The sequence below is a fragment of the Balaenoptera borealis genome (assembly GCF_965194805.1).
Source record: "Balaenoptera borealis genome assembly, chromosome: 1".
In the NCBI taxonomy this organism is placed as follows: Eukaryota; Metazoa; Chordata; class Mammalia; order Artiodactyla; family Balaenopteridae; genus Balaenoptera; species Balaenoptera borealis.
This window is the reverse complement of record NC_138860.1, coordinates 98,631,893-98,658,099: the sequence shown is the minus strand read 5'-3', so window position 1 is coordinate 98,658,099 and position 26,207 is coordinate 98,631,893. Positions and strand designations below refer to the sequence as shown.

Sequence of the window (26,207 nt, the reverse complement as noted above, 5' to 3'; positions counted from 1 at the left end):
CAGAGAAAAACAAATACCATATGATATTGCTTATATGTGGAATCTAAAAAAAAGGTACAAATGAACTTATTTACAAAACAGAAATAGAGTCACAGATGTAGAAAACAAACTTATGGTTACCAGGGCAGAAAGGGGGGAGAGGGATAAACTGGGAGATTGGGATTGACATATACACACTACTATATATACAATAGATAACTAATAAGGACCTACTGTATAGCACAGGGAACTCTACTCAATACTCTGTATTGACCTATATGGGAAAAGAATCTAAAGAAGAGTGGACATATGTATATGTATAACTGATTCACTTTGCTGTACAGCAGAAACTAACACAACATTGTAAATCAACTATACTCCAATAAAAATTTTAAAATACCTTAAAGAATGTAAAATATTTCATTAATAATTTAAAAACATTGCTTACATGTTAAAATGATAATATTTTGGACATACTGAAATAACTATATTATTAAAATAAATTTTGCCTCTTTTACTTTTATAATGTAGCTAGCTGATAGAATAATTTAAATTATATATGTGGCTCTCATTTTATTTCTCTTGGACAGTGCTAATCCAAAGAGGGAAGTGCTTTTCTGGTACCATCCTTTTGCCTGCTAACCCACATGGAACATCCTTCAGTCCTCTTTCACACACATGATTTTCTTATTCCAGCTAGAAGAAATTAAACTGAATCGGTTATTTAGGAAAATGGGCTTAAAAGTTTCTGGTAGAAAAGTTCAAAGGAGACACTCACAGTTCCTTTCAAGGATATCTTTAAAATCGATGGTGTAGGAGACCCACTGGCGAGCCAGGAAAGATTCTGTGAAACCCCAGATGCTGATGTTCATGGACTTAGCTCCGGGTTCTGAAGCCAGGCCAGTAAAGTAGATAGGCTCCCTGGTAAACATGTAGGTTTGCCAGCACTGACCCTCGTCTGTGGAGAACCTGAAACCACAATTAGAGAAAGATCATGAGAGAGGACCAACATTTATGGGAATATCAGGAAACCACCGGCTGTTTCATCCCAAATCAGAGAAAAACTCTCATATTTAGGTGATGGCTTACTGACTGTTATATTAATTTTTAATGCCTATAGTTAACGGGGAAAAGGGATTCACTCAAATATTATGGAAGAAAATGCCTTTATAAAAATTCTTCCAAAGGAAAGAAAGGATAGTGACCCACATAAGAGTGGGCTTCTAGGTCAACAAACAGAAATTATATAATAAGAACTTGTACTTAAGGAGTCATTTCCCCTCCGGAGTGCTTAAATGCTCCCATAATATTCTTGTTGGGAGGGAGAAGAGTATTTTTTAAAAGTGACGAAAAGTGTTAGCTAGAGGGAGTCAGAGGAAAAAACAAAGCCATTTAATTTGAGTTGCTCTAAATGCAATCCTTTCAAGCACCTTCCCTACAGCTCTGTAGAATGTACAAATCTGAATCAGGGACTGTAACTTCCCCCCAGCAAACTGACAAACATCCCACAGTTGCTCTCTATGCAGATAGTGTGGGTGGAGCTGAGCTCATGCATACTTAATCACATTGATAGGACGGCTGCTGTGCTCGATGGCTACAATGATGCCTCCGGAATCCAGGATGGTGTAATAGTGAGGTCCTTCCAGCATCTTCAGCCAGGAGTAACCCCCATCATCTGAGATGTACACATCTGGGATCATCACTGAGATGGCATCCCCCACGCTACCTACAACACAATCCACCATCTCATCAGCATACATCGGCAACGAAACAGAGAGGATTTACTGTCAAGAGAATAATTCTGAATGAGTTTATTCTGATTATTTCCCATCATGCCTCTTGTAATTGAAAAAAAGGCCACTGATAATTTGGTAAAGGGAGAAGTCATGTTGCTCTCTGATGAGAGTCTATGAAAAACCCACAGTATCATTATCTTGCAAGAAATTCTGCAAAGGATGGTAAAAGCCACGTATGGTGGTTTTCTCACAGGGTTCGACACTGTGACTGAGTTTCAGTGTGCTCAACCACTTCTTCCTGCGGAAGTGAGGGTGGGCTGCTTACCGTGGGCGATGACTATGCCAACAGCATTAGGCTCTGAGAGAGGGGCCATTGGAACGTTTAGTTTCTGGGAGATGCTGTAGGAAGCGTGAATATGAAGGCTGCACTGTGGAAAGAAAGCAAAGCTTAGATTAAAACCAAAGGTGCAATTTTTTTACTCATCTCACAGAGTCTTCTAATAAGGCTTTGAATGTATTAACCCAGACTTCCGTGGGATACTCTTCTTAAAAAATTGTGGTAAAAATCACATACCATAAAATTTATCATCTTAACCATTTTTAAGTGTGCAGTTCAGTAGTGTTAAGTACATTCACACTGTTGTGCAGCCATCACCACCATCCATCTCTGGAACTTCTGTGTCCTGCAAAACTGAAACTCTGTGCCTGTTAAACAGTAACTCCCCATTCCCCCTTCCCCCGACGCTGGCAACTACTATTCTACTTTCTGTCTCTATAAATGTGACTAGTCTAGGTATTTCATATAAGTGAAACCATACGGTATTTGTCCTTCTGTGCCTGGCTTAGTTCACTTGGCATAATGTCCTTACAGTCCAGCCATGTTGCAGCATGTGCCAGAATACCCTGCCTTTATAAGACTGAATATTATTCCATTGTATTTATACACCACATTTTGCTTATTCATTCATCTGTCAATGGACACTTAGATTGCTTCCATCTTTCAGCTATTGTGAATAATGCTGCTTATAAACATGCATGTTCAAATATCTCTTGAGACACTGCTTTCAATTCTTTGGGATATATACCCAGAAGTGGAGTTGCTGGATCATATGGTAGTTCTACATTTAACTTTTTGAGGAACCCTCATATTGTTTTCCATAGCAGCTACACAATTTTCATTCCCACCAGCAGTGCACAGGGTTCCAATTTCTCCACATCCATGTCAACACTTGTTATTTTTTATTTTTTGGATAGTAGCCATCCTAATGGATCTGAGGTGATCTCTCGCAAATCAAAAATTTTGATTTGCATTTCCCTAATAATTTCCCTAATAATTGGTGATATTGAGCATCTTTTCATGTGCTTACTGGCCATTTGTATATTTTCTTTAGAGAAATGTTTATTCACGTCCTTTGCCCATTTTTAATGTGGGTTATTCGTTTTTTTGTTATTGAGTTATAGGCTCAGTGGGATATTCTTGATTCTGAAATGCATTAGTATATTTGGGAAAAAACTATGCAATTATTTTCGCATGTGTATCTGTCTTAGTTTACTTTATTCCTGCACTACACCAAAGCCTCTGATCAATATTTAAAGTATGATTCCACACAAATAAACTTGATGAACGCCTGACATACTTCAGATGCTGTACAAGATGTGGCGGTGATTTGAATAAGACCCAGTCCTGTCTTTAAGAAATATTTCTCAGAAACTAGTTGAGGTATAAAGCAGGATGAAAATTAGTGCTTTACAAGAGGTTCAAATTGGTTAAAATGTTAATATTATGCCATGTATATTTTACTGCAATTAAAAAAAGCTTCAAGCAAACTGCTAATGAAACGAACAGCACTGATTAGCTCTAACTGAAGATGGGCACTAAGGATGGTTAGGATTTCTACTAACTCTAATGAACTGGGGGTAGGGGAGACAGGTACAACTTCCCCAGGAATAATGTGGGCAGGAGGCAGCTACATGCAGGGTGTTCCGGGAGCAGCAGAAGTTACAAGGGGTGTGCCAGTGATAAAATGACAATGAAAAGGCAGAAGACAGCCTGACAGGGAAGGAGGGGACCTTCATTCGCCAGATCACAGGCAAAGGGGAACCACAAAGAATGTTGGGGAGGGAGAGACACAGCAGCGTGAGGGTGTCAAGGTAAGTAAAGAGGCCACTTTACCTGCCCAGGCTTAAGGTGAGAAGGGCAGGTGCAGGGCAAGGCCAGCGTGGAGGGATGGAAAAAGGGGAGCAGGAGGGGGAGAGACACTCGACAGCACTCATGAATACAGAGAAGAGAGAGGGTGTGATGGGGGTGGTGTAGGTACATTTATCTCACACTGTCTGAGGCTCTTAAAACAAAACAGAAAGCCCAGCCGGGACAGCAGAGTGCATATCAGCCACAGGTACTCTGAGGAGAGCTTGGAATTACCAACACTGTCACTTTTGAAGAAAACTCCCAGGGTTCCACTAAGCTCCTCTCAAATTCTGTAAAAGTCAGACATAAAGCTTGTTTTTTTTTTGTTTGTTTGTTTTTTCTCGGCTGTCAAGACCTGTCAGTCATGAAACCTGGGATCTCCTGGAGCGATGCGTTTGTATTTCTAGTTCTTGGTCTCTCCTCAGAGGGCTCATCTCCTGCTTCCACGTGCCACACCGGGTCACCACCCATACCCACCGGCCACGTGGAGCCTTGGCAGAGGGGAAGAGAGGCCAAGTTCTCTTTCATTTGCTTCTGGCCAGTACGGCTTTGCACTGCTCACGAATGGCTGGTCTATGGCTTTCTGTAGAATTCCTGAAGTTTCATAGCTGCCATCATGACTCCTAACTAATCACCGGCCCATCTGTCCACTCTGTTTTCATTCAGCAGTTTAGTACAACACAAATTGTTAGTCTTCAATTTTGTTTTTCTTTAAACACAAATAAGCCATAATATTTTGGTCTTTCTTCGCCGTTCCTATTCCCTACATCCTAGTTAATTTCAACCCCTCATTTCCAAATTTTCCACCTTTATCTGTAGACCCTCATCAAGTACAAAACTTCATTATTCAAAAGCCTGGCACTAATAAGAGCAGAACAGAATGGCTGCTTTGCTCCAAATACACATGACAGTTGGAGTAAAACAAACCTCGTTCTTATTTTTTGCAGTAGCATCGCATTCACTGTTCTCAGGCTTCCTCAGGTGCTTCCACCTTCCTCCTTGGTCAAAAGTGATCATCGTCTGGATAGAATTATCTGAATAGGAAAAGGATGATATTAAGCCTGATACACTGGAAGCACCCTATTAAATTCAGTTTATCGTTGCATAACTCTCTCCTAACAGAGACTATATAACACCATTAGAACCCTGGAGTCCCACAGGCTTGTTACATCCAGTGAAATGGCTCAGTGCTGGTGAGTAGGATATTTGAAGGAGGCTTCCCACTGAACAGGATCCAACTGATTCCAGAAATCATCTACACTGATACTCTTGTAAAAAGATACCTTTATCTCCTTACCAGCACTAACAGGCTGACGTCTATTCTTCTTCCTTGTTTGCTTGCCTTGGAAGTAAAATCTACAGTGGGAAGGCATTCTAATCATGACTCAGACAAGGCCATGATACGGGGCTTGTTTTAGTGAATCTCAAGCTTTGAATGTATCTGCATAAGTCTCAGTTAATAATTCCTAATTTTTGTCTCTCTGCCCCTCCATATCCTATCCCTCTTTTACCTCTTCCTTTTTTTTCTTCATGTGTCTTCCCCATTCTCTATTCTTAATGATATAAATTGTTGCAGGTTTAAATTCAAAGATATTATGCTTTGAGTTTCTCAAGGAAAATCAAAAAATAAGTAAATAAGGTAAATTTCATTTATTCAATAGATGTTTTATTGCCTGTCCACTATGTGAAAATTGCTGTAAGGCTTTGGGAATATACCAGTGAACAAATCAGGAAAAAAAACTTTGTGAAATATATATTCTAGTAAGGTGAGGCAGACAAACACTAGACATTGTACACAGGTAAATTAGTATGTTAGAAAATAAGTGCTATGGAAAAGACTTGCACAGCTAGAGGGGGACTCAGAGTGTGCGTGTGTAGGGGCAGGCAGACTGACATTTAAAATAGGATAGTCAGGGCAGGTCTCGTCAGAAAGTAACACAACCAAAGGCTGGGAGGAGGAAAGCGTCAGCCTTACAGATATGTGAGGAAAGAGAGAGAACAGTCAGTGCAAATCTCTCAGCCATGAGTGTGCGATTCTGGTGTGTTTAAGGACTGGCAGAGGGCTGGAGTGACTACAGGAGAGTGAGCAAAGCAGAGAGGAGCTGGAAGTGAGGTCAGGGAGGAACTAGGGTGTCAACATCACTTGGACTTTGCAAGGTCTTTACAAAGTGAAAACAAACATCCCCCACTTCCTTTCAAAAAGTGAATATATAAATAAACAAAACCTAAACAAATCTTTGTACTTTAGAGTAATGTGTTTACTTGTACAACTGGGCCACAGTAAAGGTAAGGTCTGAGAACCACTGAAGAGAACGCAAGAGGAATCTCGGCTGGCTATCACTCCGCCCTCCACAAGACGAAAAGCAGTAAGTGGTCTAAACTCCTTCCTGTAGGCCTGAACCTCCCAACACAGAAGACTTATTTTATAAACTAAACAACGTAGAACCCGCCCCCCGCCCCCAAATCTTTCTTTCTGCCTGCTGCTGTTTTGTTCTTTCTTAGTTCTATTTACCATAACTTATTTAAAATAGAGAGCCAGAATTTACATGGATAGCCTTGTTGACTAGGCAAGCAACATTACTGGGGAGGATAGGATCATCAGTTTCCCCAAAAGCCTCCACTCCCAACATGTTCAGCTGAAGGAGAGCTGTGCTGAGACCCACCTTCTGAGAGCACACTTGTCATGTAGACCCCACGGAGGGAGGTCACGTTGGTAAAGTCTGTCTCGCCACCTGTGGTTGTGTAGAGATGTCGGTCCAAGGACTTGGAATAGACAATGCCTCGATCATCCGAGGTAAATATAGTGCCAAATCCGGTATCTGGAACAGGCAAACAAACAAAAACACTAAGTCTTGGGAGGGAACAGAGAGAAAACAATAGTCTAGTCATACACATGACACATGACTGACTGACTGCACACATCAGCCAACTGTCTCTCTTCATGATGTACACGCAGACCTGAGAGTCAATCAAGGTTTGATAGTCAAGATCTTCGTGGCCATCTTTAATTCTAGTACCCAGTTTAGTGCCTGAAATATAGCAGATGCTGAATTTGTTGAATAAATTAATCAGATGTTACAGAAAAGCTCTTCTCAGTTATACTCTGGTGGCAGAGGCACTGTATTTAGCTTCGTATCTTACACATCTTTAAATCTTTACACTCTAAAATAATGCTTCTCAAACTATGGTGAAGGATCAATTTTAAAATTTCAATTATGTCACAAACTGATGCTTTTGTAAATATAACAAAAATTTATCACTAGAAAAATGAAATACAAAAGAAAGAAAAAATATAATCATCAAAAATTTTTTTTATTATTAGAGTTAACAGATACAAAATTTCTTTGTCAAAGGGCTGTAAGAGTTTCTAAATGCTCGCTCTTGCTTTCCGTACATATTTGGTAATAAAGCATTTGCAAATCAGTACCAGTCCTCCGACCATTCTTTGAGCAGCACTGCTCTAGAACACCTGGACATACTATACAAACCGCCTTAGAGGGTCAAAGCAAGTGGCCTTTTTAACAGAGGCTACATATCATCTCTAAGACAGAGTATTCAGTAGGCCACTAATAAATTCCTAGGGGTAAAAGGAAAAATTGACACGTAAGAAGGAAAGCTACTAAAGTAGGGTTTGGAGCTTAAATCTCTGTGCTTCAAGGGTGAGCCGCTGCACAGCTCTTACCTCCAGGTTCGTCTACATGCATGAACACCATGTCATCATTAGCTGCTAGAATAGAATAGAATTGTTCCTGCCCCACAGAGGGGAGCTGGGCCATACTCCATGTGTCCCCTCGATCTGTTGACACGTGAATCCTTCTTGTTGTATCCTGGAACAAATGCCAATATTTATCTTTTAAATTTCTACCAAGATGCCATGTGCAGTGACACGAATAGGTACATTATTATTAATAATTATATGTATCATTATCCATTTCCTCACTGGGTACAACTGTTAAAAATGAAAGGTCCTAGTATCAATTACCAAAGCTATTTCTAACCTCTTGCAAAGATCCAGGCACTGGAACAATCCATCCTATTGTAAGTAAGGTTATCCTGGTTTCCTCTTTGGCTTCTTCATTCTGGTGTGGCCCCCTAAGATATTAACCTCCCAACTTCTGACATGCCAATTTCCTTCAATAGAGATTAGGGTTTGTCGGGACCATCATTAGTTTGGCTCTATAGCCATTCGCATATGCTTGCTCAGATAATTCTTTTTATTTTTTAATTGATTAATTAATTTATTTATTTATTTTTGGCTGCATTGGGTCCTCGTCGCTGCGCATGGGCTTTCTTTAGTTGCAGCGAGCGGGGGCTACTCTTCGTTGTGGTGCGCAGGCTTCTCATTGCAGTGGCTTCTCTTGTTGTGGAGCAGGGGCTCTAGGCGCGTGGACTTCAGTAGTTGTGGCATGCAGGCTCAGTAGTTGTGGCTCGCAGGCTCTAGAGCGCAGGCTCAGTAGTTGTGGCGCACGGGCTTAGTTGCTCTGCGGCATGTGGGATCTTCCTGGACCAGGGCTCGAACCCGTGTCCCCTGCATTGGCAGGCGGATTCTTAACCACTGCACCACCAGGGAAGCCCTCAGATAATTCTTAAAATGATGACTGCTGCATAGAAGTTTGGTCCCTTTGAGACAGTCCTGGCATAATCCAAAGAATTAGATAATTAAGGGTCTAGAAAACGGAGATGAAACGCAGGCTTGGGAAATCATGAGGGAAGTCAAAATGTGACGTCTCCCCCCTTTTTTTTTTTTAACATCTTTATTGGAGTATAATTGCTTTATAATGGTGTGTTCGTTTCTGCTGTATAACAAAGTGAATCAGCTATACATGACATGTCTCCTCTTTAAGGAAGGCTCTCAGAACAGCCATGATGGAGGGAACATGCCAGGCTGGGAAGAGGCCAAGGAGAGTCAGAAATTAATATAATGAAGCTGATCAGGGAGTATTCAGCTGTTAAAAGGAGTCTGTTGAGGAGGCAATTAACACGTACTGTCTGATAAATAGTTTAAAATAGCTTCTAGACACAGTTTAGCCAGGGCACAAGAATTAGTCCCAGAGCCTCCTTATGTTAAATACTCTTCAGTGACAAGTACATTTAACTTATTTTTCTAACTTACATCTTAGATGTTTACTGTGAATCTTACTGTCACTGTTATAGGTAGAAACTAGAGTTCAAAAGCACACAGCAGAATTTTAATTTTGTAGCAGTATAGAGTATAGGCGACTACCTCTGGAATTAGACAGTCTGGTTTCCACCAGGTTTCCACCTCTGGGTGACCCTAGACAAGTTACTCAATTTCCTCAAATAAAAACCGAGATAACAGTATGAACTTACAGGGTTGTTGGGAGGATTGTTATAAAACTGCTCCAGGGCGTGATCTGTAGTTACTATGTCTACTTCCCCATCTCCAATTCTCTCTGAACCCACTCCAATCAGCCTTTTAACTTCAGTACTCCAAGGAAACTGCTTTCATCGAGGTCACCAACAACCTATACTTTTCCAACTCCAGTGGATAATTCTCAGAACTCATCTAACTACACATTTCAGCTGAGTTTAACACAGCTGACCACTTCTTCCTCCTTGAAACATTTCTTTCACTTGGCTTTCATGACATCACCTGTCCTATTTCCCCCACCTCACTGGTCCCTCCCTCTAAGTCCTCTTTGCTGACTTGAACAGTCTCTTTCCAACCTTTCCCTGCTGGGGTGATTCAGGGCACCAGGTGCTCAGCCCTCCCACCTCTTCTCAACTGACTCATTCCTCCACAAGATACCATCTAGTCACATGGCCAGATGAGATTATACCATATGATTATACCATATAATTTTGGGAGATTCATATACCCAAGTGTTTACTTGACATTTCCACCTAGATATCTAATAGGCATCTCGCATCCAAAGCTGAATTCTTGATTTTCTTCCCACAAACTTGCTTCTCCTGCAGTCTTTGCCGTCTCAGTAAATGGCACCACCACTCACCCAGTTGCTCAAGCCAAAGACTCTAAAGTTATCCTTGGTTCATCTTATTCTCTCACAATCTGCCTCTAATCCATCAGCAAACACTATTGGTGATACATTTAAAAATATATCCACAATCTTACCATGTCTCCCCTCATCCACTGTTAACAGCCTGGTCCAACGTACCATCTCTCTCACTACCGCTCCTGTTGCTTCCACTCCTGCCCCATGAGGCTACCCTACGCACACCTATTCTGTTAGAAGAGAAGGCCAGCTACGCCATTCCCCTGCATGAAACCTTTTCACAGCTTCCCAACATGTGAAGAATGGAAGCCAAGGCTTAATCACAACCTATAAAGGCCCTGTGCAATCTGGCCACTGGCTGCCCATCTTTGGACCACCCTTCCCTATGCTCCAGCCATGCTGCCCTTCTCACTTTTCTTCAGTATTCCAAGCATGCTCCAGCCTGAGGGTCTTTGCACTCACTGCTTCCTCAGCCTAGATGTCCACGAGGCTGTGCTCTCACTTCAGTCAGGTCTCAGAGAGCCCATCCAAACCACCCTATCTAAAACAGTGCTGCTCTGGGACTTCCCTGGTGGTCCAGTGGTTAAGAATCCACCTTCCAATGCAGGGGATGCGGGTTCAATCCCTGGTCGGGGAGCGAAGGTTCCACAGGCCGCGGGTCAACTAAGCCTGTGCGCCGCAACTACTGAGCCCGTGTGCTGCAAACTACAGAGCCCACACACACTAGAGCCCGAGCGCCACAACTACAGAGAAGCCTGTGCACCACAGTGCAGATCCCACGCAGCTAAATAAATAAATAAATAAATAAATAAATAAATAAATAAATAAATAAATAAAATAGCGCTGCTCCAATTCCCGCCTCTTTCTATGTATTCACTCTGCTTTAGGCTTCTTCACAGCTTTAATCATTACCTGATATTATATCATATTTATCAGTTTAGTATCTATCTCCCTACTTGAATAGAAACTCTGAGAGCAGGACATGTATCTGTTTTGTTCACTGCTACATTCCCAGAACCTATATACCTAGTATATAGCAGGTACTCAATTAATGTTACATATTTCCATTATCTTTATTGAATAATAAGCAAGTAGATTGCTTTTTTCAGAATCTATGTCTGAGTGAAGCCCAAACACTGGATCTACATATCCCAAAACAGATACCAGAATTCAGTTGGTGACATAGGTCAAAGTACAGAGGAGCCCAGAAGAGTCAACTAGCCTCTATAAAAAGAATCACCCCCAAATCTTACAGTGATATTAAATATGCAAAGGGCAACTGACTCCATCAGTACATGCAGTAAAAGCTACCTATTTGAGGCATAATTTATCAAATATTTCAAGAGGCAAGAAACTCCATCAGTACATGTAGTAAAAGCTATCTATTTGAGGCACATTTACAGAAATATCAGAACCCATAGAGAAGAGGCAAACACCCACCTTATCAGCCATCACAGAGGCAAAAAGGAAACGTCCCCCAAGACCAAATGAGTAGATTTTCACACCAATGGTTTTGAAGCTTTTTCCCAAGTCTGAAGTTCTCCGTAATTCCAGTGCCCCAAGGTCAGCTTCTTAAACAAGACAAAATATTAATTAAAATTTCACTTACTGGTGAGCCTCTAGCTCAAAACAATTGTTTTAGAATTGTTCTTAGTTTTATAGCAAAAGAATTTTTAATCCTATGCATGTTAATCAGGTAACAATATAACAGGATATAGAATTAAACATAGGAAATTCACAGTTGGGTTTTATCTTTATACATGTGAGGTTTTATACTGGACAGAAAGACAGAGTTTACTTAATTCCAACACAGTGTTGCATAAAAATACCACAGCATCCTGCTTTACTTTCTTCATGACACAGTTTGCAATTATCTTATTGTATTTTAAGTTGTCTTGTTTGAGTTTCGGTTTTCCTGTTGATCATCCAACATCCCTACTTGAATTGAGGCTCCATAAGAGCAGGCCCTGGGTGTCTCGTTCTCGCCGTCCTGAGAATGGTGTTTAGCGTACTACTGCAGGTGCTCAAATGAATGGATAAATGAAATGAGTCTGCTGAATGAATAAATGAAAGATTATGCTTTCAGCTTTGAAACTGTGCTGCTGATTGGAAAGCCAGTGGCTTCCACCAACACAAACACAATCCATGTTCTTTGACAGAAATCACTATGCATTTCAATTTGTTATTGTTTGTAGCCTCATATTTACTTTATGTAAATACATTGCTAAAATTATACTGTCTCTGTGTATAGGCTGCATTTTTTATTTGATCGAGGCAGAGTATAGTACTTGGTTGTTTGGACTTTCAAGATTTTGAAAATCACTAACAGCTAGCTATCTTTAGCTATTAAAATAACAAGAGAATGGAAACATCTTTGATGCTTCTACCTCTTACAACCCAGAATATTCTACCATGAATGGACACCAGGACACTCTTTTCTGGGACTAAAATATACTTACTGCAGGAGCCATTCACATAGGTGGTAAAGAAGATGGTGTTTTCTGATCCCCTACAATGAGGCAAAGACAGAGAAAAGACACGGTTCAAGACTGCGAACAGATTGCATCAACCTTAGTCACTTAGCTCCAAGCAGGTCTAATAAGGGTCACCTATGGGTACTAGCCAAAACAGCCTTCTTGGATGCTGTACACTGATTCTTTCACAGCCTCACATCAAGGTTCCCACAGTCTGGCCCCAGGCGTTTTCCACACGCCACTACTTCTTTTTTTTTTTTTTTTTTAAACATCTTTATTGAAGTATAATTGCCTTACAATAGTGTGTTAGCTTCTGCTTTATAACAAAGTGAATCAGTTATACCTATACAATATGTTCCCATTTCTCTTCCCTCTTGCATCTCCCTCCCTCCCACCCTCCCCATCCCACCCCTCTAGGTGGTCACAAAGCACCGAGCTGATCTCCCTGTGCTATGCGGCTGCTTCCCACTAGCTATCTATTTTACATTTGGTAGTGTATATATGTCCATGACACTCTCTTACCCTGTCACATCTCACCCCACCCCCTCCCCATATCCTCAAGTCCATTCTCTAGTAGGTCTGTGTCTTTATTCCCGTCTTGCCACTAGGTTCTTCATGGCCTTTTTTTTTTTTTTTTTTTCCTTAGATTCCGTATATATGTGTTAGCATACGGTATTTGTTTTTCTCTTTCTGACATACTTCACTCTGTATGACAGACTCTAACTCCATCCACCTCATTACAAATACCTCCATTTCATTTCTTTTTATGGCTGAGTAATATTCCATTGTATATATGTGCCACATCTTCTTTATCCATTCATCTGTCGATGGACATTTAGGTTGCTTCCAGGTCCTGGCTATTGTAAATAGAGCTGCAATGAACATTGTGGTACATGACACTTTTTGACCTATGGTTTTCTCAGGGTATATGCCCAGTAGGCCACTACTTCTTTATGTAACTCTTCCAGCTGGTCAAACTGGTCTCCTTACACTCTCCAAACCTGCCTCTTGCATTTGCTTATATTATTTCCTTCTTAAAACACTTTTCTCTCGTGTGACCAAATCTTACCCTCACAATCTTCAGGCTCCAGGTTAAAATCTAACTCTTCCATGAAGCGTTCCCTGTCACTCTAACTGGAAGCCTTCTTTGGTGCAAACTTCTAGAGCAGTGGTTCTCAACCAGGGGCGATTTTGCTCCCAAGGGACATTCTTGGTCGTCACAACTGGGGGAGGGGGATTGTTACAACTGTTTAGTGGGGAGAGGCCAGGGATGCTGCTAAACATCCTGCAATGCTCAGGCTTTTCCCCCGCAACAAAGAACTGTCCAGTCCAAACATCATTAGTGCTGAGGTTGAGAAACCCTGTGCGAGAGCCCCGTGCTACTCTGTGTCAGCCACTTGGCACTCCTTTGTCTCCTGTTTGGCTATTTTAATTGCATAGTGTTTGCCTTATCTCTCCTACTACACTACTGAGTTCTTCAAGGCAGGTACTAAGTTTTATGCTTTGTTGTTTCCCCTTAGAACCTAGTTCAGTGCTTTGTATGAACTAAATAATTTAGTTCTTTCACCTCAAATAGACAACTAGGTCAGAGGTTGAATTATTTAAATTCCAACTTGGAAAGGGAGTTTCCAGGGAACTAGATTCAGACCTTGATAGTACTTACAGATTAGCACCAGCAAAAGGTGCTGGGTCTCAGACACAGAGGACAAACTAGTGGTTACCAACGGGGAGAGAGAGGAGGGGAGGGGCAAGATAGGGGGGCGGGAGATTAAGAGGCACAAACTACTACGTATGAAATAAATAAGCTACAAGGATATGTTGTACAGCACAGAGAATACAGCCAATGTTTTTTAACTATAAATGGAATATAATCTATACAAATTTTGAATCACTATGTTATACATCTGAAACTAATATAATATTGTAAATCAACTGTACCTCAATTAAAAAAGGGTGCTGGGTCTGAGCATGTTCTTTCAGAACTTTAGATTGTAAATTCCTAGAACCCAAAGATCTAAAAGGTGAGTAAATAGTTACCAGCAGCCCAGATCTTATATTTAGACACCATGCAGAGAAACAAGTTACAAAAGTAAAAAATCTTGTATAGGATACAAAATAAAATACCATTTAAAAATAACTTTTTAGTTTTAAAGATGAGTTTTCTATTTATTTCTTTTAGCTTTACTGAGGTATAATTGACAAATAAAATTGTAAGATATTTAAAGCGTACACTGTGCTGATCTGATATACAGATGTAAAGGTGAGTTTTAATGATTAAAATTATTATAGTCTTATTTGAACACACCTTACATATTTTAGGTCTATCAGGAGCAAAATAACTTGTTAACTTAGTTACTTTAAAAATTCCTTCCTGATAAGACCATATAAGATATAAACACAATTAATTAAAATACATAAAATGAAAGCAGATGTGGCACGTGTACCATAGTGGTGCTGTAAAAACCTCATTTAACCAGCATTTTCTAAAAAGGACTTTACTTAAGCACCATTTTTAATAGTTTAGTTAATTTTGGTAGACATACTTGGCAATGTCTATATCACACATTTCCCCATCTCCCTAAGTAGAGGACATTAAATAGTGAACTCTTCCTTGGGATTACGGACCATCGTCATCAACATCAACCGTATGAAACGGTAACACAGTGTTCCTATTGGAAGTTACTGAGGCCTGTGTGCTCTCTTGACACAGCACTAAATCCTTTCATCCCGTTGCGTTCTCTGTCTCTGCCTACTCTTGAGAGTTCTCCTGCCTCCATGTGGCTCCCAGGCAGTGGACTCTCAGGCTGGCCTGTGCTTGCTGTTCACACTCACGTGCCCCACCTCTGGCAGCAACCTGCTATCAACTGGGAAACCAGATCAACAAACTTGCTGAAATTAGTCAAAGAGAAAGAAGAAAGAGGCTCTCAACAAGGGTCTGAGCCTAATCAGAGTTTTGGAGGTATGAAGGCTCATATTTCTTGCTCAACCGTCCCCCAAATTCCCCAAACAAATCTCCTTTCACAGAAGGAACAAACTAAAGCCCAGAGAGGTTAAGCCTCGACTAGCAGCCGATCCAGGTGAGAACAAAGGTGACATGACCCCCAAGTAGGAGCCTCCTCCGCTACATCGTCTGTAAGCCGGGGTTGGGGAGGGGCACCGAGAGAAGTGAATGGATTTTGGTGCACGGACAGTGTGACTCTGGCAGTCGGGAAGCTCTTTGAGCTTTCTTCCTGACACCTCACTACATTCCACATAACTGAAATGGTTCTCTAGAGGAGACCTCTGTGTGCAGAGAAGTATGTAAGTCCCCAAATCAAAGCTGTACTTTATGCTCTTGCAACTGATGTCACCATTTACATAAAATCAACCGTTTGCAGGCAGCAGCTACTCAGTAATGTGCCTTGTTTTATACTTTACATTCTAACACTTAGTGAGACTAAGTCTTCTTTCCCAGAAGAATCAGAAGCTCCTCCAGGTCAAGGTCTGTGGCATACCCCTCTCTCGTATCCCTTATGGCACCCTGAAGAGTACTCGGCACATAGTAAGTGCTCCATATTTATTCCTGTGACTTCTGGCAGCACCATCAGGAAAGGTTTAGGGCCCTGCACAGATGGAATGTTCTGTTACTCACCATTTGGCCAAACATACTGCTTTGTGGATTTCTTCCCATTTTCCCCCAAAATTCTTGGACACCCACAGGCCATTCTGAAAAATTATAAATGACTTATCAAAATTCCAGCTTTATCCTGTGTGCAGCTGCTTGTATGACCTTTACTAACTCATATCCAATCATTCAGGACAGTAAAAACACACACTGAAATTCCATCTAAGCTTCCTGAGCTCCACAGACACACACACGGTTTATGGGGGCCCCTTTGGGGTCTTGCAAGTTCAGAATAACAAATGTTTATGAAGTGCCTACTGTGTGCCAGGCACCATACCAGACGTTGCATTGGGGATACAAAGATGAATACGACACACGCCCTGTTCTCAAGGAGCTCACAGTTTAACAAGGGGTGCACATAAGAAAGTTCAATACATGTGGTTAAGTGTTATGGAAATATGGTCTCTGGGGTAAGAGCAGGGAAAGGAGGGACACTGCATCAGAGACGGTTTGTGAAGAAGATAGCTGAGTCTTAAATGATAAGCAGTGTAACCAAAAGAAGGCAGATGGGAGATGAGATATCACTGCACACAGATAGACTAGTCAAGCAAAGGCAGAGAGGTGATGAAACATCTCAGTGTCTGCAGGGAGCTAAAGCCTTCAGACACAGGTGGAGCACACATCCCAAGGTGAAGACAGGAGGAGCCAGTGCTGGGTTGGGGGTGCACTCCTTCTATGCCATGCTGAGGAATCTGGTCTTTCTTTTATATGAGGTACTTGAAGTAGGTGAATGACACAACTAGTTTTACTTTTTTCAGAGGAATACTTGGACGACAATGGGAAAGATGGATTTCAGAGGGTTCAAACTAGAAGCAGGAAAAGCAGTGACTAACTGCCACATTAGTTCATTAAGAGTTAGTGAGGCCTGAAACCACGGCTGACAGGAGTAGGCTCAGGAAGAATTTAGATGCTCGAGTCCGGAGAGCTGGATGGCTTTTCAGTTAGGCCGGACGTAGGGCAGGACGGAGAGAGAGAGAGAGAGAGAGAGAGAGAGAGAGAGAGAGAGAGAGAGAGAGAGAGAGAGAGAGTGTGTGTGTGTGTGTGTGTGTGTGTGTGTGTGTGTGTGTGTGTGTGTGTGTGTGTGTGTGTGTGTGCGTGCGCGCGGGTGCACTGTGGAATCTTTAGCCAGCATAAGGGTGAAGGAAGAACAACATGTCTCAGACACGGCAAGGAAGACGTCAGCTTTAGATTGAGTTTGAGGGACCTGTGGGACATCTAGCTAGAGATACCCAGGGGACAGCAAGATAGGCATCTGCAGCCCTAGGAAGAAGCCAGGACCAGAGACAGGGATTTGAGACTCTTACGCATTACAGTGGTAGTAAAATGGTAACAGTGGAAGAGACTGTTCAGAGTAAAATGAGCAGGAATTTAAGGGGAGGTTGAAAGGAGTTTAAAAAAGAGACTAAGAAGCAACCATTAGAAGGTAGGAAAAAACCAAAGGGAATGATGTTACAGAAGCCAAGCAAGTGGAAGGATTGGTCAATACTTTCAAGTGCAGCAGAGACTGACAATTTCAGTTACATTGGCAACACGAGCCTAGTGGGCCCAGATTCAGTGGAGGTGGGACAGAGGTGTCCCGGGACAACTGAAATTAAGTGGTGCTGATCTAGGCAGAATTACCTTCAGGGCTCCTCCACTCTCACCCACCATTGTTCTTTCTTTAACTTTTCCTCCTCTAGTAATGTTCACCTCCCAGCATTTCTAATCTACCTAATTCTACTCAGAAACAGGAAAGGGTCTGGTATCACCTATTTGCACTTTAGTACAAATTGGCCCATCTTCTCCACCCTGATTATTTGTACTTCAAACTTACCCTTAATGGGAAGCAATTTCAGGTATAAAGGCAGATTGTGCCTGCCTCTTCCTGAGGATAGCCTGGTTTAATAAGCTTAAGATACTTGATAATTGTGATGGGGTGGCCAAAGGCAGATCAATGGTTCTGTCCATTCCTATAGGGGTCTCTTTGTTCCCTTGAAGGGCCTTCAGCTCAAGTTGCTGAAAGCCAATTCCCAGGAACTGTTGCTTTAAGATCTAAAGCCTACCCAGAAGGCGAGTTTCCTTCCTCTGGCCTCCTTTGGCTAAGCTTAACTCTGACCTTCCTTGAGTCCTCCAGCCTCACCTCAGCTCAAAGATCTGCCCACAGAAGGCCCAGAACCCAGGCCTCTCTTCCAAGTGCCCTTCTCCTCCTCTCCATGCCATCTGTTTGTTCAGCCCAACTTGTCTATATTTGATAATCCTATTTCTGTCCCCACAATGGTCATTACGGCAACAGCTCTCAAATTTTAGTGTGCAGGCTCAGCTGGGGAGCTTGTTAAAAACACTAGCAACCTCGCAACCAGAAGTCACCAACATACTGTATCTGGATCGGGGCCGAGGAACTTGTATCTTAAACCAGCCTCCCAAGGGTTTCTATCTAATGTTGCTGGTCATTAGACCACACTCTAAGCAATACGATGAGAGACAGCCACATAAATATAGAGTGTAATTATGACTATCATAGTCTAGCAACTCAGCCACTCTGGGCCCTTAACATTCATGATAAAGGAGACTGATCCTCCAGGAAAGGAAAAGCTGGGCTGCTCCTCAGGGAACTTTCAGAAGAGAGGTAGGAGGGACAGGGAGGGACACTGGTTTCTGGGAAGAGTATAGGAATGTGGTAGGGGGGGCAGGGATTTAAGACTCTGGATATTTAAAACATGGGTGTCAAAGACAGAAATCAATAGGCTTTTTATACCAAGGACCTAAACAAAAAAATTATAAAGATGTGGTTTGGCCATAGGAGAGGAACAATAACAACATTAGGAGCTTGACAATTTATGCTTGTCCCCTGTAGAACAAGAAGGATTACATTAAACTGTTTTCTAGTTCATTACTCCAACAGCACGTATCTGTTCACTTTTTTAAAAATTGTAATGACAACTAGACATCATACTTATCTGGAATAGATAGCACAAGAAAATTGTGCCCTTTACCATATAGGAAAAAATGCAAAAAATACATACTTCATACCATAAGAAGTCACTAGAAAACAGTCCAACATAAAAAGCATTACCTACAGGGTCGTTTTAAGACAGTATATTTTGAGACTATAAAAATGCAAAAGGCAAGACAAGCTCTTCAACTAAACTTACTTCAGTGCTGAGAGCTAAAAGATAATCAGAATTCTGAGGACTATACATCATCTGAGTCAGAGGATGAAAAGGGAGATTGGTCTGAACAAAGTTCTTTGCAAAATCTGATGATCTGAAGATTCTTCCTCCATGACTTCCTCCTGACACCTCTGCTGTTAAAATCACCTGTTTAGGGAGAAGGAAGTTCAGCATCAGGGTATAATACTATGAAAGTACAGGAAGTTCTTGCACCATTTTCACCAGACATTTGTTAAGAAAATTTTAGTTCCAAAAGTAAGAAGAGTTATAAAAACAGATTAATTGGTACACTCTGCTCTTCAAGTATTAGTCTTATCAAAAAATACTGTCCTGAATTGAGTCAGTACATTATATCTATGAAGTTGAGCCTGGTCAGTTTGAGATTAGCCAGTTTCCCCAAAGACTAAAATGTTGTCTTAAGATGTATACCTTATAATGCTAAATAACCACCACATAATTATGAAGAGTTTTGGTGCCTCTTGGACAGGGTCCAAAAAAAGAACCTGTGTGCTAAATTCCATTCTTTTGTGATCAGAATTAAATCATGTTTAATTTTTAAAACACAGTAATAGTAAACTAAATATATTGCTGTGTATCACTGGATCATTCAAATATCAACATCTGACAGCCCTGCATATGGTATCATGCACAGCTTTGTATATGTATGAATGAGTCTCACCTTCCCAGAGTTCTCAGGACCAATAGCCATGCCAAATTCAGTCCGAATGAAGGTGTTATTGATGAGATTTGTAATATCCTTAAAGTTCTTTCCATAGTCCTCACTGAGAGGAAGAAAAAAAAAGACAAATTTAGAATGCAGAGGTCACGGACACTGTTGGGTTCCCACCCAGCTTCCATCACTCTCGCCGACTTTACTGAAGCACTCACCCTCCTCAAGAGGTCACAGCTTCAGGGAAGTTGATTCTACCCCTACCTCCAGTGGTGGGCCTGATTAGTGGAAAGAAGTTCCAACCCCTCATGGGTGATGGGGTCAGGAATGAGGGGGTGATCCAGGCTGAGCCAGTAAGGCAAAAGGGGGGAATTGGGGTCTATTAGGAAACACATTTAAGACAACCACCTAATGAAATGATCTGTCTTCCTTTAGATCAGTGGTTCTTAACCAGGGTATTTTTGCCCCATCCCCCAACCCCACCAAGTAAACATTTGGTAATGTCTGGAGACATTTTTCATTATCATAACTCAGGGTTGAGGTGCTACTGGCATCTACTTGGTAGAGGCCAGGGGTGTTGCTAAACATCCTACAATGCACAGGACAGTCTCATAAACAAAGAATTATCTGGCCCCAAATGTCAACAGCACAAGGTTGAGAAACCCCCATGTTGTAGTATGTGAATGCAAAACAAAAAAGTGCTATAAGCATTCTGATACAATGAGAACACAACTTGAAGATGAAGCCAACATAAGTGGATAGTACTGCTGAGGTAATTCTGGAATTCCAGAGATGCAGAACCTATGACCCTGGATTGAATCGACCCTGAAACCCATCCTTCCTCTGTATTTAGTTATGAGCCATGAATTCCCTTATTATTTAAGCTAGTTTGAGTTGGGATCTCTGGTAAATGTAGCCAAAGGCTTTCTAACTAATCTACCAATGCACAGTACTCACAATGAAGCTGTAAGTTAAGTCCTCCACCAAAGTTACCATCCCTAAGCACAAGTCTCTTAATGCATGCAGCACTCAGCTAGGGAAGACAAAGAAACTTAATCTCAACTCTTGGGTTGGTAAAGCTTTTCCCAGAAGTTCATTCCAACAATATCTTTGAGAGGTATTAAATTCCATGTTTAGATTTCAAAAAATAAAAGAAAAAAAAGTCAGTAGCTGTTTAATTCTGACAGGTTTAATACTATACACAGTTCTGTTACAATATATAATGCTAAATCTTAATATTCATTACGTTTCAATGTCCACGAGTGATGACCACTATGTACTGCAAGTTAGTTGCCCACTGATAAATGCAGTGTACAGTGGTCTTCACTGATAGTATATATGACTTAAAAGATGGTACAATTTTGGTAGCAGCCTCAACAAAGAAAGAATCACAGAACCACAGAACATGAGAGATACAAGGGACTGAAGAGAACACCTTGTCCAACTCCCTCATTTCACACATGAGGAGGTTCAAGGGGAAGCAATTCATCAAAAGTTGACCGGTTAATTAAGGGCAAAATTGAAACTACAGTCCAGTTCTCTTAACTCTCAGCCCCAAACTTGAGACAACTTTTAATTATGTGTTAGGAATTCTTCCTTTGCAACCTGTGGTCTTTCTCTTCCTTGCCAGGGCTTGTGGCCTGGCAGGAAAGATCAGCTTATAGGAAGGTGGAGAGACACAGGAGGGAAGAATCTCTCAGTGTCTGTACAGGTCCCCAACAGTACGCTAAAGCAAACTACATGTGACTTTAAGTTGTTTTCCCATCTCTTAGAACATACACAGAGAAGAGTCCTAGTTAAATAAAACAGGGATTAGGTACCACCCAACTGATTCCCGTATTACCCTTTCTTGGCTTTGGAGTACAAGAGTTCTTATCTTCCCAACAGCAGGCCAAGAGATATGCATAGGGACTTCCCTGGTGGTGCAGTGGTTAAGAATCCACCTGCCAGTGCAGGGGACACAGGTTCGAGCCCTGGTCCAGGAAAATCCCACATGCCGCGGAGCAACTAAGCCCGTGCGCCACAACTACTGAGCCTGTGCTCTAGAGCCCGCAAGCCACAGCTACTGAGCCTGCGCTCTAGAACCCGCGAGCCACAACTACTGAAGCCCACGCGTCTAGAGCCCGTGCTCCGCAACAACAGAAGTCACCACAATGAGAAGCCCGCGCACCGCAACAAAGAGTAGCCCCCGCTCGCCTCAACTAGAGAAAGCCCGCGCGCAGCAACGAAGAGCCAACGCAGCCAAAAATAAATAAATAAATATATTTTAAAAAAAAGAGATATGCATAAACATGTCCTAGCTCTACAGTGCCTGTATCATCAATAGCTCAGACAACGTCTTAAGTGGTTTGCAGTGGCTCGATTATCACCCGCTTACACGTCGCCGCTCCTTCACGACATCCCGGGGACCCTCCACAACCCTGCTGACAAGTCTGCTTGCTTTTCAAGAACTTGGCACAACAAACACATCCCTGCCCTTCAGAAAAAGGAAGCGACATGAGCGAAACAAAAATCATCTGCTGCAACACTCTGACACTTTAGCCAGTTAAACAAACGGAGCACAGTGGACTAGTTCAACCTGCTGGGATTTAAAGTAGGGTTTTGTGGAGGCCACATTGGGCTCAGGGATATATTTTAATATAGCACTTCATTTTAAAGTAGCTTTATTTTTTATCAGCATTATATCAGCATACATGATATATCAGGAAGAGGAAATCAATGAAACAGCCTGAAAAATAAATCACTTTTCAAATTCCATATGATAATAATAGAGTTATGAACAGTAGTCAAACATTAACAAAGCCCTATAAAACCATCTGCTTTAGAAATAAGTCTTTTTAATAACAGTTCTATACCTCAATCCTAATATCTGCTCTTTCTGGTTACTAAAAATAAATGACCACTTTTGCTTAAATCTGTGGTATAAACACGCATAAGAATATGTACATTTATAACAAAAAATAGTGCTGGAATACAAATATTTTTGGAATAGAGCCTAATACCCCCAAAGAACATGAAAAATCTAGACATTTAAATAAATGGAAAAAAAAAGTAATCACCACATGGAGTCCTGGTAAGATATAGCATCAAAATTCCTAGTAAGTAGAGAATGGACTTGAGGACACGGGGAGGGGGAGGGGTAAGCTGGGACGAAAGGAGAGAGTGGCACGGACATATATACACTACCAAATGTAAAATAGATAGCTAGTGGGAAGCAGCCGCATAGCACAAGGAGATCAGCTCGGTGCTTTGTGACCACCTAGAGGGGTGGGATAGGGAGGGTGGGAGGGAGGGAGACACAAGAGGGAAGAGATATGGGGATATATGTATACATATAGCTGATTCACTTTGCTATACAGCAGAAACACATCATTGTAAAGCAATTATACTCCAAAAAAGATGTTAAAGAAAAAAAAATGTGTTGAATGGATAAACCAATGAATAAATGAACGGATGCAAAAAAAAATTCCTAGTAAGATGAAAGACTCAGGAGGGCGTTTTTCCAGAAGATTCACATGCTGACTGACACTCAACCCAAATGTCAATAGCCAAGGATTACACCCTTGTTTTTGAGCACTTTTCATTTACAGTATAGAGGAACTTGTGACACCGGGCATCTGACCTGCAGACATTTAATGAGAAGTAACAGTAAAAGAATCCTATAATATCTCAGAGAATCTTACATTTTACCTTTCTCAACAATCAAAAAAGCACAAATATCCTTGTTTGGTTCGCTTTCAGGACTAACCATTTCTCTACTCCTTTAGTTCATTTTTGCCATGATTAAGTCACTATAAATTATTACATAAAAGCAACAAGGATGACAACTAAAAAAATGATAGTTTTACAGTTTTCACTAATGGGGAAAGCTTATACAGTTAATCTTCATGATTCACGAATTCCATATCTGCAAATCTGCCTACTCAGTTAGATTTGTAACCCCATACTCTTGGCACTTTCCTAGTCATTTGCAGACATGCACAGGGCAGAGAAAAATTTGAGTCAAAAATGTTCCCAGGGGCTTCCCTGGTGGCGCAGTGGTTGAGAATCTGCCTGCTAATGCAGGGAACACCGGTTCGAGCCCTGGTCTGGGAGGATCCCGCATGCCACGGAGCAACTAGGCCCGTGAGCCACAATTGCTGAGCCTGCGCGTCTGGAGCCTGTTCTCCGCAACAAAGAAAGGCCGCGATAGTGGGAGGCCCGCGCACCGCGATGAAGAGTGGCCCCCACTTGCTGCAACTAGAGAAAGCCCTCGCACAGAAACGAAGACCCAACACAGCCATAAATGGATAAAAAAAAAAAAAAAAAAAAAAAAGTTACCAGCTGAGGTCCAACAAGGGGCCACTCTGCCTTCTTGTTTCAGCTCTTATACTATGCATGAGTATCTTCCTCACGGTCTATATAGTACCATGCATTTTGCATTTTTGTGCCTTTTGTTGGTGCTTTGCTGTTTAAATAGCCCCCAAGCATAGTGTTGAAGTGCTGTTTAGTGTTTCTGGAGAAAACACGTGAGTTAGATAAGCTTCTTTCTGGCATGAGTTGGTTGTGAGCTCCATGTTAATGAATCAATAATACACATAAAGTATCTTTAAACAGAAACACACACAAAACAAGATTATGTACTGATCAACTGATGACAATGAATGTTGTGGTCAGAGGTTTGCAGGAACCTAATTCTGTATCTCTCCCAGGAGCAATGGTTCAGTATTCACTAATTCAGTATTCATGGAGACTGTAGAACATAACTATCATGAATAATGACAATTAACTGGATTGAGATTTCCAGTTAAAAGATCAATAAGGAGAATGTAGCTTATTAAAATGTGCCAAAAGAATCACAGACCTGAAATCACTGCCAGGTAAAATTGGCAGAACTTGAATTTACATTGAACTAAACTCCTAATACTTCAGTCTCTTTCTTTACCCCAACTGTCTGACGCTACCTTATGTGTTTTTATTTAATATTTCATTGTGTGTTATCCTTATTGGAAAAGGATACATGTTTTCTATAGCTACTTTGAAAATATAAGTGGGAAAATAAAGAGGGTAAAATATTGTAAGTAAAATCACAAAACTTTTTTTATCAGAAGGAATATGAGTATGTATCTGAGGTCCTTATTTTGCTTTGATTGACAAGACAACCCTAAGAATAGGTATTTTCTTTTTTTTTAAATTTTTATTTATTTATTTATTTATTTATTTATGGCTGTGTTGGGTCTTCGTTTCTGTGCGAGGGCCTTCTCCAGTTATGGCAAGTGGGGGCCATTCTTCATCGCGGTGCGCGGGCCTCTCACTATCGCGGCCTCTCGTTGCGGAGCACAGGCTCCAGACGCGCAGGCTCAGTAGCTGTGGCGCACAGGCTTAGTTCCCCCGCGGCATGTGGGATCTTCTCAGACCAGGGCTCGAACCCGTGTCCCCTGCATTGGCAGGCAGATTCTCAACCACTGCGCCACCAGGGAAGCCCAGAATAGGTATTTTCATGGGAATATTTCTTAAGTGACGAAAACCACTTCGTTTCATGATTTTTATATGCCCTTGGTTTGTAAAAGTGAAGTTGCAGTAAAATGCCATCATCATACATTTCAATAAACTTTTTCTTTAAGAAATAAAAAGCAGGAAAATATATGTTGTAGATGGAATTTATGCTAACCTTGTAACTAAAACATGAAGTCATTGTTAATAATCTACTGCAGTGAAAACTGAACCAAGCATATCATTAAAAATGTTGTCATAACGATATGCCTTGGAGAAGTTGGTTTACTGAACTTTGCTTTAATATCTGTTGTGTATCTTTAAGTTATCCATTTTTTTAAAACCTCAAGTAACATCCTGAAAAACTTACATTGACTATGGAATAAACTTTAATGTGAAATCTCTCAGAGATTCCCTTATTAATTTCCAAAATTTGAACAACTCTCAACAGGAAATAGAAATCACAAGTAAAATAGCCCAGCAGTTTTCTGGTAATTTGGTACAGAATTTTGCTGTACATAATGCTTACATGTGCTTTACTAAGTAGCTAATCTTACAATGAAAGGTTAGACTCAAGGCGCCATAAAACAAAAAGGTGCAAAACATCTTTTAGTTGCCAAAAATCAAATTATCATCTTAACTGTAGCTAGTTATTTCCTTTTTAAATTCATATTTGCAAGTGAGAGGCAAATGTACTTTATAATCTATTATATGAATTAATATTCCTTAACAGAGAATCAAAATTTATACTATTCAAACATGATTCCTTTTAATTGAAGATATTAATATATTATTCAATTCTACGCAAACACTAATGCCTAGGGACTTTATTTCCCAAATCTTTCAACAATCCTCTTTCACAACCTGACGACTGAAGTATGCTCCAACTCGGCACAG

General features: G+C 41.1%; 1 protein-coding gene and 1 long non-coding RNA gene across 5 annotated transcripts in view; one reads left to right on the top strand and one right to left on the bottom strand.

Annotated features, from left to right (window-relative positions):
* The window catches only part of SORT1 (sortilin 1), a 77,521-nt gene that overhangs the window by 13,236 nt on the left and 38,078 nt on the right, over nucleotides 1–26,207 (bottom strand). For 2 of the 4 annotated variants that reach the window (XM_082383411.1, XM_082383413.1), the window contains exons 4-14: nucleotides 19,848–19,950; nucleotides 19,151–19,315; nucleotides 15,987–16,060; nucleotides 12,341–12,390; nucleotides 11,322–11,449; nucleotides 7,586–7,730; nucleotides 6,567–6,722; nucleotides 4,831–4,937; nucleotides 2,041–2,143; nucleotides 1,537–1,705; nucleotides 758–948 (exon numbers count right to left, since the gene is read on the bottom strand). In XM_082383411.1, coding sequence (XP_082239537.1) covers nucleotides 758–948; nucleotides 1,537–1,705; nucleotides 2,041–2,143; nucleotides 4,831–4,937; nucleotides 6,567–6,722; nucleotides 7,586–7,730; nucleotides 11,322–11,449; nucleotides 12,341–12,390; nucleotides 15,987–16,060; nucleotides 19,151–19,315; nucleotides 19,848–19,950 — 1,391 coding nt within the window. Of the gene's footprint in view, nucleotides 1–757; nucleotides 949–1,536; nucleotides 1,706–2,040; nucleotides 2,144–4,830; nucleotides 4,938–6,566; nucleotides 6,723–7,585; nucleotides 7,731–11,321; nucleotides 11,453–12,340; nucleotides 12,391–15,986; nucleotides 16,061–19,150; nucleotides 19,316–19,847; nucleotides 19,951–26,207 lie in introns of all 4 variants that reach the window. The other 2 variants (XM_082383412.1, XM_082383410.1) reach the window with 1 other exon arrangement.
* LOC309626548 overlaps nucleotides 2,156–26,207 on the top strand; it is a 110,813-nt gene continuing 86,761 nt past the window's right edge. The window contains exon 1 of the long non-coding RNA XR_014243268.1: nucleotides 2,156–3,146. This is a non-coding gene — a long non-coding RNA (uncharacterized lncRNA). The remainder of the gene's footprint in view (nucleotides 3,147–26,207) is intronic.